At 40.9% G+C, this 15,091-nt stretch overlaps 1 protein-coding gene across 3 annotated transcripts in view; it reads right to left on the bottom strand.

Annotated features, from left to right (window-relative positions):
• Positions 1 to 15,091, bottom strand: part of LOC127655624 (focal adhesion kinase 1-like) — a 77,860-nt gene that overhangs the window by 37,790 nt on the left and 24,979 nt on the right. The window contains exons 14-17 of one of the 3 annotated variants that reach the window (XM_052143515.1): positions 10,059 to 10,073; positions 2,192 to 2,248; positions 791 to 811; positions 165 to 262 (exon numbers count right to left, since the gene is read on the bottom strand). In XM_052143515.1, coding sequence (XP_051999475.1) covers positions 165 to 262; positions 791 to 811; positions 2,192 to 2,248; positions 10,059 to 10,073 — 191 coding nt within the window. The remainder of the gene's footprint in view (positions 1 to 164; positions 263 to 790; positions 812 to 2,191; positions 2,249 to 10,058; positions 10,074 to 15,091) is intronic. The other 2 variants (XM_052143516.1, XM_052143517.1) reach the window with 2 other exon arrangements.

The following is a 15,091-nucleotide window of genomic DNA, read 5'->3' as shown; positions in this document are numbered from 1 at the left end:
TACTCTAACTGCAAATATCAGAAACTAATACTTGAATGAGCCGTTTGAATTCTTAGAAATAAAACTGGAGCTCATACAACCTAACAGAATTCACTGCTCGTTCATTTACATTTAAGGTCCTAATATATGCATATGTAGTGCTAAGGATGGTCTACAGTAAATACCGGACATATGTAAATCCCTTGGTGGACGTCTCCAAACTGCCCCTCTCCTATGCAGCGGCCCAGTTCAATTCTGTCTCTCTGGATCTCATAGTCCCTGGCTGAAAGACAAAACAGTCAACACACTATTATGAAATATAAACATAAAATCAGTTATCAAGGAGCACTTTTCACTATGTAGTTTTAGAAGACACTATGCAATAGAATACATTATGCAATTCTTCAGTCCTTATATTCTGTTTAATACAGAATCCATCCATTACATGCCATACCTACCACAATCATCAGACACAAATAAATTCATAACTCAACTGAGGTTTCATCACTCAGAAAAGCATGTCAATAATCACTGAAAAAGCCCTCTGAAGAACTAGCTTTAAAAGGGTCACAGCTAGTTTTGAGCACCTTCTGTAAAACTTGAAGTTGTACATTAAAACGCTGAATATATGAGTGTAAACAAAAAAAAAATTCTGTTCAATATTCAATACAAAATAAGGATATAAAAATGTAACCACATAAAATACAGACAGGCAAAGCAAAAGCACACAAACACACAGGCCCCACCGTCACACAGGAAGTCTCAAGCATAAGGAGGGAAGGGAATGAAACAGCAGGAGAATCATTTTTACCTTCATCTAGTCCATAATATTCTGTTGTGCCGATGACGAGAGAAAACAAAATGGCAAATATAACACTGGATAACATTAAGGTAACCATTAATGGAAAATGAGTTCCTTTTATGATAAAATGTGTGTTGTGGGAAGCTTGCTTTACTTAAAAAACAGCATGATGATTGACTGTAGTTACATTTAGTAGGCAAATAAAAAAATTCTTAGTGGCATTGAAATTGATACTACTACAGTGGTAAACATTGGTTTGTTTTGTAAAAATGCATGTAACTTTAAAATTAAAATGTAATATGCAAATTATTTTAAATCTAAATTCATGCAAAATGTAATAAATTAAATAATCAAAACATGACAATTCAGGTCAAAAAGATTTAAAATCAGATTAAAATTATTTTTAAATTGTATCTTATTCTCATTAGATAAAAAAGAAAACATTCAACATTTACATATATTTACATTGATTAATTTAGCAGACTCTTTTATCCAAAGAAATATGGTGCAGCAATAGTGCACATGCTTGAGTGGGTGATGCATGTTCAAGTGCTGACTGCGGCAACCCCCCTCCTCTCTTTCCAATTGTGTACCAAAGGTAATGCACTTATGTACTTAAAAATAAAATCAAAAATCTAAATGTTAATTCCATTTGTAAAGCACATGTTCAACATAATGCCTATTGCAATGTTTGCAGTACAACTCAGTCAGCTCATACATTTAAAATATGTCCCGTAAGCACATAAGCATTTTATCATTCAACTTCCTCTATTCAAGCCCACACTGAGCAAATGATGATTGACTGTGATACAAGAACACAAAGGAAAAGAGACTAAACTGAACGTCATGTTATTCTAGAGTTCAGTTTCAGACCTAATAACATCTAAGCAGAAAGCGACACAGACTCAAGCCAGCTATAAACGTCTCAAGAGCTTCTGCCCCTACGATGCCAAATGTGCATTTAAAGTCAGGTAGATAATAGGAAATTCATAAGGGAAACATTTAGAATGATATATTTTCATTAGAGAGTGTATGCAGTTTGTCACATAAAATAAACGATGAAAGTGTCCAGTCTACCCTCCTCCATGTACACACCTAGAGCTGTCTTCATACTGTTAACTTTTCTAATTAAAGTGGAAAACTAAAGATAAAATGACCAGTCAACCACTGTGACACATACCAAATCTGCTTGTTCAACATGCTTACATAGCAATATTCACAGCACACTACCCCATACTTCCTGACTAGACACCATCAATTAATTAAAACGTATCTCATTTTAGCTGGATAAATCAGTTTAAGAGAGAAATTCATTCTAATCTAATTATTAATCACCCCACCAAAACCCTAAGAGTCCTTTAAAAGAACACCATAATACTAGTCTGAGATCAGTGTGAGACAGATACTTACTGGAAGGCATGGTGTATGTGTCCTCTTCATCTATGATCTCGGCGTAGTCATCTGTTTCTGAAAAGGGGGAAAACAAATTCCATGTAAGTCCAAATACACCAGGACATTCTGAGAACCAGCTAAAAACAACCCTTCCAAAACCAGCAACCCTCTCACAAACATAAATCTTCTCGCTTTGGTAAAACTTACATACTCTTTGGCACTGACGCACACCTTTTCCCCGTTAACACCACAGTGCTAAGTTTAAAAGTGTTTCAGTCTCTATGTGTTCTGCTCAAGACTATAGTGTCCAGGCGCTTGAGTTGGCTTAGATCACATCCACACATCTGTGATATTTGTGAGTGTTTTTAAAGAGAGAGTACATCTGGCTCAGAGAGGGAACGTCTCGGGTTACTCAACTGTAACCCCGGTTCCCTGATAAAAGCGAACGAGATGCTGTGCTGATTTAGCGCTTTGGGAACAACTTTAGGTGTGACCAGCTGTGAATGTGTGTGCAAAACTTCAATGAAACTGACCAGAATTTATAGCCTCTGCTGGTGACATCATTGGATGCACCTGTAGCAGGGCTATAAATAACTGCGTAACAGATGCATCGACAGGTATTTTGTCTGAAGAGCAGTCCTGGGGCATCCCAGTGCGGCAATGAAGTGCAGCATCTCATTCCGCTTTTATCAGGGAACAGGGGTTACAGTTAAGTAACCAGAGACGTTCCCTGTAAAAAAGCTATACTTTGATGCTGTGCTGATTTAGCGCTTTGGGAACGAGAATACCCATGCCGCAATGTGGATGTCTGGACCCCTTACGGTTGTGTAGTTGTGCTCACAAGAGTGTGAGAGGTCTCAGACATGAGCTTATGATGTTGACTCAAGGACATAAGAGTGGCATGAACATCCAAACTATAAAATCTTATGAATATGTGCGGCGAGGACCAGCCTGCCGCATCAAAAACATGCTGCAGAGGGACACCTCTAGCCAAGGCTTTAAAGGAGGTGACCCCTCTGGTAGAGTGAGCCCTGATACCTACTGGCGAAGCCTGACCGCGCGCCTAGTAGGCCAGGGCAATAGCGTCCCTCACCCAATCCGACAGTCTGCTTGGTGGCGGCCTCCCCCCAATCGTGATGTTGGATTTGAGACACGACCGTCTTGACAGTTAGCATCTTGAACTTGTATGCCCTGATTGAGCGATTCAAGCCTCGAAGGTCTAAAATCAACAACCCATCCTTCTTGGGAACCAGGATGTATCTGCTGTAGTAACCCGACTATTTCTCTAGAAGGGTAACATGTTCTATGGCCCCTTTGACCAAGAGATTTTGCAGTTCTTTCCACAGTAGACATGCTTGTTCCGGTTTCACGGTAGTGGAACGCCATAGAAATGCGGAGGACGGCGATCTAATTTAATTCTGTAGCCTTAGACTTGCAAGACTGTCAGGGTTTTTTCTTCATAGAAATGACTGCCCTGAGGTCTTGCTTTGGGGGCTGCTGAGGGCGACGAGCCGGCACACAGTCTCTACAAGGGGGAGCATGACTCACCACGCTTTGTTTTTGAGCCTCCCTTCTAGAAGGGGCAGGGCTGGGTGGCCGATGGCCCCTTCCCCTGAGTGAGGTGAGGAAGGAATTGACCGAAGGCTTCCTCGTTACTCTTTGCCTACTGGAACCTGGTGATAACTACATTCATAGCATCACCAAATAAGCCACAAGTGTCTCTCCGTGCTAACTAAAGCAGACTTAGACCGGCCAAATGGTGCGAGCCATCTGCTTTGTCGTGCGGAGAGACCGTTCCGTGGCTTGACAAAGCTCAGGGAAAGCCTCTTTGCCGACCGTGGTGCCCGCGGTCAGGTCCTTCAACAGATCAGCCTGGTACGCCTGTAACACTGCCATAGTGTGCAGGGCAGCACCAGCCTGACCTGCTGCCTGATAAGCCTTCCCCACAAGCGTGGAGGTGGTCCTGCATGGCTTTGTGGGGAGAGTGAGTCTCTTTAGTGATGATGCCGAGCCAGGCGAGAGATAACACGCAAGTGTCTCTTCTACTGGCAGCATCACTGAATACCCCCATGCCTCGGCATCCATGATAGTCTAATATGTCGACATCGAGGGCACGAAGACACAGGAAGTATAAGGTTTCCTCCATGAACGAGAGAGCTCATCATGGAGGTAATCAAAGAAAGGCAGGGACTGATATAGCGTTCCCTTCCCTTCCTTTTGTTTGGCCACCAGACAGAAATCTGTCTTCTAGTTTGGGGGGGGTCTCTTGTTTGTGTGGTCAGTCTAACTGTAGCCTTGCCACAGCCCGAGTAACCACCTGGAGTAATTCCTCAGCCTCTTTATTACTGTGCGTGGAATGTTCAGAGGTTCAGCCGATGACACAGGTGACGATGCACCTGTGACGCATCTATTTATAGCCCTGCTACAGGTGCATCCAATGATGTCACCAGCAGAGGCTATAAATTCTGGTCAATTTCATTGACGTGTTGCACACATATTCACAGCTGGTCACACCTAAATTTGTTTTCAAAGCGCTAAATCAGTGTAGCGTCAAAGTGTAGCTTTTTGAAACTTTATTTTTTGAAACGACAGGGAAACTTTTTCCAAGTCATGGGTAGCTTGGCATCTATTGTATCTAACCTGTCTGATTTTAAGGAACAGTTGTATGTCAAAGATTCTCTGCGCTGAATTGGTCAGGAATTTGGTGGATGTGAACAGATTTTGACAGCTTGTAAGCAAACTCTTTCCCCTTACAGTGAAAAAAGGATGGGTGTTTTCACCAGATAACTTCACCAGCATGGCAGGGGCCAACTAGTATTACCAGATCAAAACAACATCATGACTTGGCATTTCACATTCCAGAGGCTTGCTTCTCTATAGGCAGACATGTTTTGATCATAAAGTTCCTTAGGGGAGTGAGGTGCTTGAACCCTGCAATAGATCCAAAGAGGGTTTTAAATCTGGTGCTGAGGGCACCCTGTTCGAACCATTGGAATTCGTTGAGTTGTGTGTGTGCTCTCTAAAGACAGTGCGTCTGTTGGCTCTCGTCTCAGTTAAACGGGTTGGTGATATACAGGCACTGTCGGTTGACATTTCATGTCTGGAATTCGGACTGGGGCTTCCAAAAGCCACCATCATGTGCCTAAGGTGCTTTACATGCCCCTTTAGGGCTTAGGTAGTCCGCCTACAAGCCTTCTCTTCCCCACCATTTAATTCAGATGAGGAGCAGTTAATGCATTTATTATGCCCCGTGTGGGCATTACACACGTATGTGGAGTGCACCTGGCAGTTTTGACTGTCTGTTCAGCTCTTCGTTTGTTATGGAGAATGCACAAAAGTTATGTCCATCTCCAAGCAAAGGCTCTCTCACCGGATTGTTGATACAATCACCCTTGCGTATGAATCACATGGTCTTCGCACAACATGTTCGAGAGGTTTTATAACCTAGATGTGGTGTCCATCAATTCGCATGTCCTCTGTTTAGAAAACTTACTATTCCAACACCAGCGATTGAGCCAGAGCTCCTTATTATGGGCGTGCAACCTGTTATAATTTTAATACAACCACCTGTGTAGGCTGTTATACAATTTACTCTCACTAGAGTTACAAGCACTTCCAATAAATGTCTCTTCCTACCTCTGGTTATGAAGGAGTTAAATTTATACTGTGTGTATTATATGACTCATATATACACCTATCAGCCAAAACATTAAAACCACCTGCCTAATATAGTGTAGGTCCCCCTCGTGCCACCAAAACTGTTCTTAGCCGTCGAGGCATTTCAGCAGCAGATCTTTTATGTCCTGTAATTTGCGAGGTAGGGCCTCCATGGTTCTGACTTGTTGGTCCCAGCACATCCCATAGATGCTCAATTGGATTGAGATCTGGGGAATTTGGAGGCCAAGTCAACACCTTAAACTCTTTGTCATGTTCCTCAAACCATTTCAGAACAACTTTTAGGAACTAACCGTTGCATACAGGGAACACCCCACAATACCTGCCATTTTGGAGATGCACTGACCCAGCCATCTAACATCACAATTTGGCCCTTGTTAAAGTCACTCAGATCCTTACACTTGCCCATTTTTCCAACACATAAAATTAAAGAACTGACTGACCTGGACAGGTGCCATTGAAGACCCAGCAGTTTGATGGGAAGTCAGTACAAGTCAGGCTCCCTCAAGCATTTGAAGATGGATGATGGCTGTGTTTGGCGCCCGAGGGAACAGACTTCGATAATCCCATGCAAAGATCTCGGAAATGGCAACGGCGATTCTTCGTGCGATTTTTCGTGCTTTATGAACACAGCTGCTTGCGTTTTGCTCTGGATGAATCAGACAGACGAGGCGGTAAACGGGACGGAGCCATTGGAGCCCGGGAGCGGCGCATGTGTTTGGGGCGGACCGCGCACGCCGACCCTGCTGTGGCGGCATCCTGGGCCATCGCATCCTATCTGCGTGGTGAAGCGCGGGTCCCACCATCGTCGACCCCAACGCGCATGCAGACTGCCCATGTTCGACGGACCTGGGGACTCCGTCGGCTCATCTCCACCTGGATCTCACCCTCATCGGCTGTATCTCCGCGGCGCTCACCAGACGTGCCAATGGCAATTACGTCATCAAACACGACAAACACAAGGACCAATAAAGGGCTGCGTCAGAACGGGCAACACTGGAGATATGGAAAACGCGGAGTGGATTTCAGCCTTCTCCGCACTTTTCCCAAATGTAAGATCATCTCAGAATTAAAAATACACCTTTTCAATACCCAGTCATTGACAAATAAAACTAGTTTAATATCTGAACATATTCTTGAAAAACAAATAGACATGATGTGCCTCACTGAAACCTGGCATAAACCAGAGTCATATCTTGCATTAAACGAAGCCTGCCCCCCAGGATACTTATACCTGGAGAAGGCTAGAAACACTGGCCGTGGTGGAGGTCTTGCTGTTATTCATCGCAAAGACCTGATTGCCACCCCCCTCCCACTGCCTGAGCTGTCTACATTTGAGTGTCTTCTATTCAAATGCAGATCTCACAAAGAAATAATAACAATACTCCTCATCTATCGCCCCCAAAACCACATCCTGGATTTATCACTGAGCTACAAGATTTACTCACATCACTCTGTGCAATAACCCATAATACACTTATTATGGGAGATTTCAACCTTCATGCTGACTCCCCACAAATCGCCCTGCTGCAGAGTTCCTTGAACTCTTGGACTGTTTACATCTTACACAACATGTCACAGTACCTACACACAGAAAAGGCCACACTCTTGATCTAGTTATAACAGATACTGCCCCCATCACCGACATGAAAGTCTATGATTTGGGCGTGTCTGACCATAAGTTTATCTCCCTGGAACTGCCCCTAGCAAGTCCTTACCATAAAACAAAACGTCAAATCCGGTTCCGAAATTTAAAAGCAATAGATACCACCATCTTCAACCAAGATATACAGCAAGCTTCAATGGTCACACAGTTCGCATCAGTAAATGGCTCTGTTGACCATTATAATTCCAGCCTTTACAATATCCTTGAGTTACATGCACCAATCAAAACAAAAAGTTACTTTTTCCAGGTCAGCTCCTTGGTATACAACAGAGCTCCGGAGGATGAAAACGGCTGGCCGTGCCCTGAAGCAGAAATTCACCTCCAGTGGCTTACATGTATACAAACAGGCCTACCGTGAACACCAAAAATCTTACTCCAAAGCACTCACCATAGCCAGGTCTCAATATTTTTCACATAAAATTTCAAACTGCACTGGAAATTCAAGACAGTTGTTTGCATCAATAAACCTCCCACAGGTGCACATGCTGACATCAGTTCAGACCAGTGCAATAAGTTTATGGACTTTTTCACCAACAAGGTGGCATCAATCCGGTCCAACTTCTCTGCCACAGTTCCACTTTCCTCCAAAATCAGTCTCACAAATCCATTAAACACATTTTCTTTCTTCTCATGCATTTCTCAGACAGAGGTGGAGAGGATCATAAAGTGCATGAGAACCTCCACATGCTCACTGGACCCTCTCCCCACACCATTATTAAAATCCAACATTACAGCCATCAGTCCACTGATCACAGTAATCCTCAATCAGTCACTCAAATCCGGTCAGGTTCCTCCAGCTCTCAAAACTGCAATCCTGGCTCATTACAGACCCGTTTCAAACCTGCCGTTTTTGTCTAAAGTTTTGTCAAATCTCGCATTGGACACCCACATCCGCCACGTCTGTAAGGTCTCCTTCCTCCACCTTAAAAACATTGCCAAACTCCGCCCTTCACTCTCCCAACCGGATGCTGAGAGGTTGATCCATGCCTTTGTCTCCTCCAGGTTGGACTATTGTAATGCCCTCCTCGTCGGGATCCCTGGCAGAAGCCTGCAAAAGCTCCAGCATATTCAGAATTGCGCTGCCGGGTCCTGACGAGGAGGCGCAAATACGATCATATCACACTGTCCTGAAATTCTTACACTGGCTGCCCATCCAACACAGAATTCAGTACAAAATCTGTCTCCTTACCCATCAGTGCATACATGGAACTGCCCCTGCCTACCTCACTGAACTTCTCACACCACAAAACGCCACACGAAACCTCCGCTCCTCTACCTACTGCCTGTACCAACCAAGGACTAAACTCTTCTCTATGGGAGACAGGGCCTTTCAGGCAGTCGCCCCACGGCTCTGGAATGCCCTCCCAGAGACCCTAAGGGTTCCACAAACTGTGGAGGTTTTTAAGAAGGGCCTAAAGACATTTTTATTTCAAAAGGCCTTTTAACTTTCATGATTTTATTTTCATCTTTCTGGTGTTTTATTGCTATTTATTGATTTGTGTTATTTCTCCTGGAACTGTGTTTAAATTCTTTGTTACTGTAGCACTTTGAGATTTAGTTGAAATGTAAAGTGCATTATAAATAAAATGTATTATTATTATTATTATTATTCACTTCACCTGACAGTGGTTTTAATGTTGTGGCTGATCAGTGGCTATCCCAAGCATAAGATTAACTTCCTGTCTGGTTGTCACCATGTGGGGTTAATCATCATTCTATAATCTTGAAATATGTTGTAATAAGGCACCACGTAGACCAGTGACTTACTATACATATTCTTTTAAAAGTGTATATATTGGGAATGAGACATTGCAAAACCTGGCTGCACTACTATTCTGGAGAAACGGTGTCCGTGCACCCGCTTATATAGGCCAACTGTGCGACTAAAGGTGCGGGACTCAAACAGCATTGCCAATCATAAGATACAAGGGCTTGAACTAGATCGTCAGAGAAGGATTCCCCAAAAGTGTTTACCGCAATGTCTCGTTCCCTTCATCTCAGGGAACCAATGTTACATGTTTAACTGGAGACGTATTTCAGATGGCGAGACAGTTTGATAAAAAAATCTGTTGAAGGGCAACACAAAGATGATTGGAGGGCCGGATTTGGCCCACGGTCCACCAGTGGACTAGCCCTGGAGTAAAATATTGATCTTGGGATTTAAGAATCGATATAGAGATGTATAGAGATGTTTTCCAATGCAACGCTATCTTCAAATGAAGATAGCGTTGCATTGGAAAATGCATGTATATGCTAAAAGTTAATTTTGTCAACTTTTAGGAGTAAACTATGGCTTCAAAGATAATAGACATGGACTAGAAGTCACAAATGTTTGATTTCATTGGGCCTTTAACCAGGTTAACTGTGATTTAAACAGAAATAAATATAATAGCGTTACAAATTTCATCTGAGGGGCAGGTTTATTCAGAAAAGTTCTTTTAGAGGGAGAACGTCAGCTTACTTAGACATAAACCAATGTGTTCAGAAGCAAATGTTTGGCACTTTGACCGAACTCAGTAATGAAATATTAAAATTGGACTTTACCATCACCAATATCATCTGTGGATCCAGACAGCATGCAAGTTATTACAGAGAAAGAGAGAGAAAGAAAAAGGAAAGAATTAGATTAATTTCTTATTCATAACAGATAAAAGTCACTACTAATGAGGAAAGGTATGCAGCAGGAAAATAAATTTCATGGGCATTACACAATGCAATAAAGTCCCAAACCATAATTAGTACCAGAAATAAGAACTTGAAAAAATGCACTTATTCTTTAGATTAAATTTAAATATCATGCACAAACCCTCTCTGTAACACAAACACACAAAACAGTACATTGCCACAGAGTTGAGATGTTCAGACTGATAATAAAAAAGCCAGAAACCATGCAACAAATGGAATCTAAAAATAAGCATTTAAAAGCTGAAGAGATATGTTCAATGAAGTTCAAATTCTTTTAACTTGGCACGGTATCTTAAAACATGGTGCTGTTGTGCAAGACACTGAAAAAACAGCAAAACACGATACAGTCAAAGATGTAATTCTTACAGGTTTACATATAACAAAATGCATTGTGTGTGAATTGCCACTTAAAGTGTATTTGTTGGAGGGTTTGCAGGAGTTTTGGTGCACATGGTTCAGATCTTAAAGTACAATAGGAAAACAGACCAGCGGGGGGAGGAGGAGGGGAGTATAATTGAATTTAGGTCCTGACAAAGCAATCAAACCAAGAGTGAAAATCTTGGAAGCTTAATGATAAAATAAACTACCTTCATTTGGACTAATACAACTTTTGATTCTTTGAACTACAGTTACTGAAATCTCAACACACTTTACAGAATTCATCAGGGAAATAAAGGTTTAGAGAACTATTTCTCTTGAATGTAAATAGTTATGGAGTAAATGACACCATCAGAGGCCTTGCAGAAATGGAAAAATAGTAGTCTATGACAAGCAGTTCAGTGTATAGATTCACTTTTTGCTCATAATCGTAAATGCACTCTACAATTTGAGCTACAAGAACAAGCGAGTCTTTAAAAGGGATAGTTAACCCAAAAATGAAATTCTGTGATATTTACTGACGTATGACCGTGAAACATAAAAGGATATGTTAGACAGAATGTTAGGGACTGACAGTCAATTTTTCATTGTATGGAAAAAAAAGATGCTATCAAAGTTAATGGTCACCAAGGCAAACATTGTGCTTAACATTGCCTATTATTTTCAACAGAATAAAGAGAGTCGTATAGGTTTGGAACAATAATAACAAAATTCTTTGGATGAACAAATCCCTTTAAGCATATAAACACCAATGCAGATGATCACAAACTCTGTGCTGAGGCTATTCGTGAAAGTTCATATATCTAAAACATATTTTACCCAGTAACGCTGGGGTGGGCAATTTTTTTGGTACAGGGATCACATCGGGCTTTAAGTAATATATAGGGGGCCACATTGTAGCTACTCCTTTTGAGATAGAAAGTTACGCATTTATTTGGTTCTTGTATCTTTTAAGCCCAGAAATAGTTGTGCACTCAATTTTCTGAAGTGTATATGTGATGGATGGGACTATTCTGCAATTGTATATTATACAATTTTATAAAAGTATAATATTGCTCTACAAAAGGTAGATCATTTTCTACCAGGCATTAAAAAAATAAATAAAAAGGCTGAGCATAATTATAAATGATTTATTTTACCATCTGTACTTCCGTAGTAATTTATTACGCAATTTAACACTCTATAACAGGGGTCTGTTTTCCAAAAAAAAAAAAGAAAGAAAGAAAAACAAATTATAGTACTTTTTTAGATTTTTGCCACAATTTGGAATGCCCAATTCCCAATGTGCTGTAAGTCCTTGTGGTGGCGTAGTGACTCACCTCAATCCGGGTGGCAGAGGACGAATCTCAGTTGCCTCAGTGTCCGAGACCGTCAATCCGCACATCTTATCACGTGGCTTGTTGAGTGCATTACTGCGGAGACATAGCGCGTGTGGAGGCTTCACATATTCTCCCTGGCATCAATGCACAACTCACCATGTGCCCCACCGAGAGCGAGAACCACTTTATAGCGACCACAAGGTGGTTACCCCATGTGACTCTACCCTACCTAGCAACCGGGCCAATTTGGTTGCTTACGAGACCTGGCTGGAGTTACTCAGCACACCTTGGATTCGAACTAACGACTCCAGGGGTGGTAGCCTGATACAGTCAGAGTCTTTACTCGCTGAGCTACCCAGGCCCTTCAGTTATAGCACTTTTAATGTTTGTCGCAAAACGGTACAGTTTACTCATTTTATTTTCAAAACATTACCCGTTTACAAGCTAAAAGGGTCATGATGCGGGTCTCCTCAATTGTTTCGGTTTAACTGAATAAAAAAGGGTGCATGACTATGATAAATCATTACTGCAAGAGTTAAGATTAACATATAGGTGCAATGCATTGAAATGTCAATAATTACTACCCCTCTGCGTGTCAATGATGCAGAGATCTTTCTTTATATTTTATTAAAGTTCATCACTGAGAAAATTTTCTCACAAACTTGGTAGCACCAAACAGCACAAGCAGACTTGAGAATGGACACTGAGTGTCGCTAAGTTTGTTCAAAGGGGAAAGCGATAGCTAGAAAGAGTGCACACGCATGCATGGTTACCAGATAAGTTTAACATTAGGAGGAATATTCCAAATTTGCCCAAGAATAAATCTCTAATTTGGGGGACTTGCATGTCTTATCTGGCAACCCTTAGCATGTTAAATGCTTGTGGAGGCGCATTAGGTCCCATTGCAAGATAACTGAAATATCCAATGAAAGAATCCATGAATCTACTCCCCCACTGGTTATTGTTATAAAAATGAGCCTTGTCTGAAGGGTCGAGGAGGATGTGTTGCTACAATTTACAGTGACGTTTTTGGTGCTACTCAGAGGACAGGAAATAAGTTCAAGTCTTTTGAACTAATAATGCTTAATGTAACACCGTCAGATATAAATAAAAATCTCTGTCGTCTTTTGCCCTTGCTACAGTATATAGATCACATGGGCCTTATTAGGATTTCCTTGGTGAATTTGCAAATTTTCTGTGAAATCTAGTATTTACTGTAGTTAGAGCTTTAATTGTTGGTGTCTTCAAAATTTGCATAGATAATGAAAATGACACACTGGGATTAGCATTTATCGATAATCTCAAATTGCTTGAAGTTAGACAAAACGTAACAGGACCAATTAAACTAAATTTAATTCAGTCATATGGAGTTGATATTGATACTATAGAAATTCTACAGCAGAGCAATGACATCTCAGATCATTACCTTATCTCATGTATGCGGAAAATGGAGCACAAGTGGAAGAATGCAAAATTAGAGGTATTTCGCGGTACATGGAAGGATAGTGTCTGTAGCTACAGACAGGAACTAAAAACTGACAGATGTGTTTATTCAGTACTGTGGCTAAATTGGTTAGGAGTGAAGTCTCAACTGAACCAGATATTCCATCACAGCACAATAGTAATACAAATGTAATAATCAGAAATAAAATTGGAATTATGCAATCATCTGTCACAGTACCTCAGAAAAGTGTCTCATAATTTTCCACAAGTGAAACTTCAATCCTTCGCTGTCATAGGTCATGAAGAGCTAACACAACTTATCGAAACATCAAAAGCCACAAAATGTATGTTAGATCCAATACCAACTAAGCTCTTAAAAAAGGTATTCCCTTTAATCTCAGAACCTCCTCTTAATATTATTAACTCCTCGCTGTTCTTAGGACATGTCCCAAGAAACTTTAAAATGGCAGTTATCAAATTGCTTATTAAGAAGCCACAACTTGATCCTGGAGAGTTGGCTAATTATAGACCGATTTTCAAACTCCAACCATAAGACATGGTATACTTCATATGCCATTGCCTGAACCTTGGATTTAGGATAGGCTTCACTGAAATGACCAGTTGGTTGACCTGCGAAGCACCTCACTGATCTCGACAGCATCACCTTGGTCTAATGATGGACTACACTCCTAAAATAGAATACATAGACCACCAATAAATTGCCAACAAATGCTTTCATCAGCCAACTAACAAAAGAACAATGCATCTATGTTAACTTCTGCAGTTAATCCAGGCTGAACTTCAAAAGACATTAGTCATTAATATTACAGTTCATACAAACTCTTTGTTTAAACATTGTCCCTTACTTAGTTTAATCATTTTAAACCATGACTGCACTGCACATAAATAATTAATATTGCCATTATATTCATGCTGTTAGCCAGAGGGGAACTGTCCCCAAACGTGATCCTGGTTTCTCCCAATGTTATTTTCTACATTAACCAAAATCTTATGGAGTTTTGTGTTCCTTGCCACAGCTGCCTTTTGCCTTCTCACTGGTATTATTAAATGATTATTTAATTACTTATTTTTATACACACTTCATAATCGTATTTAATCAAACTAAACAATGATGACTCTAATACATTATAGATATTACGGTTTCATTTTCTGTTAATGCCTGATTTTCTGTAAAGCTGCTTCGAAACTATGTGTGTTGTCAAAGGTTTTATACAAATAAGCGTGACTTGACATCGCTTCTCTCAAAAAAGCTGCTTACTTTCACCTCCGATATATTGCCAGACTACGCCCCTTTCTCAATTTAAGTGATTCAGAGTCTCTTGTTCACACTTTCATCACTTCACTACTGTAACACCCTTTTTTCTGGTCTTCAATAAATCAATAATCTGCAATACATTGAGAATTCTGCAGCTCAGGTTCTCACTTATTCCAAGAAATCATCTGTATTAATTACAGTATTAATTACTCCTCACAACATTTAAAGCTCTACATGTTTTTTCCCCTCCTTACATCACAGATCATTTTCATCTCTACACACTATCTCGCTCACTCAGTTCTTCTGACCGGTTTACTACTCATCCCACGTTATAAGCTAACATCACTGGGTGGCAGGGCTTTTAGCTCTACTACTACAACATTATGGAACTCTATCCCACAATCCCGACCTTAACATGATTTCAAAAGCCATTTCAAAACATATCTCTTTGCCCTATGTCATTCTGACCCTTAACT

The sequence above is a fragment of the Xyrauchen texanus genome, chromosome 15, assembly GCF_025860055.1.
Source record: "Xyrauchen texanus isolate HMW12.3.18 chromosome 15, RBS_HiC_50CHRs, whole genome shotgun sequence".
Taxonomy (NCBI): domain Eukaryota; kingdom Metazoa; phylum Chordata; class Actinopteri; order Cypriniformes; family Catostomidae; genus Xyrauchen; species Xyrauchen texanus.
This window is presented reverse-complemented; position numbering and strand designations above follow the sequence as displayed.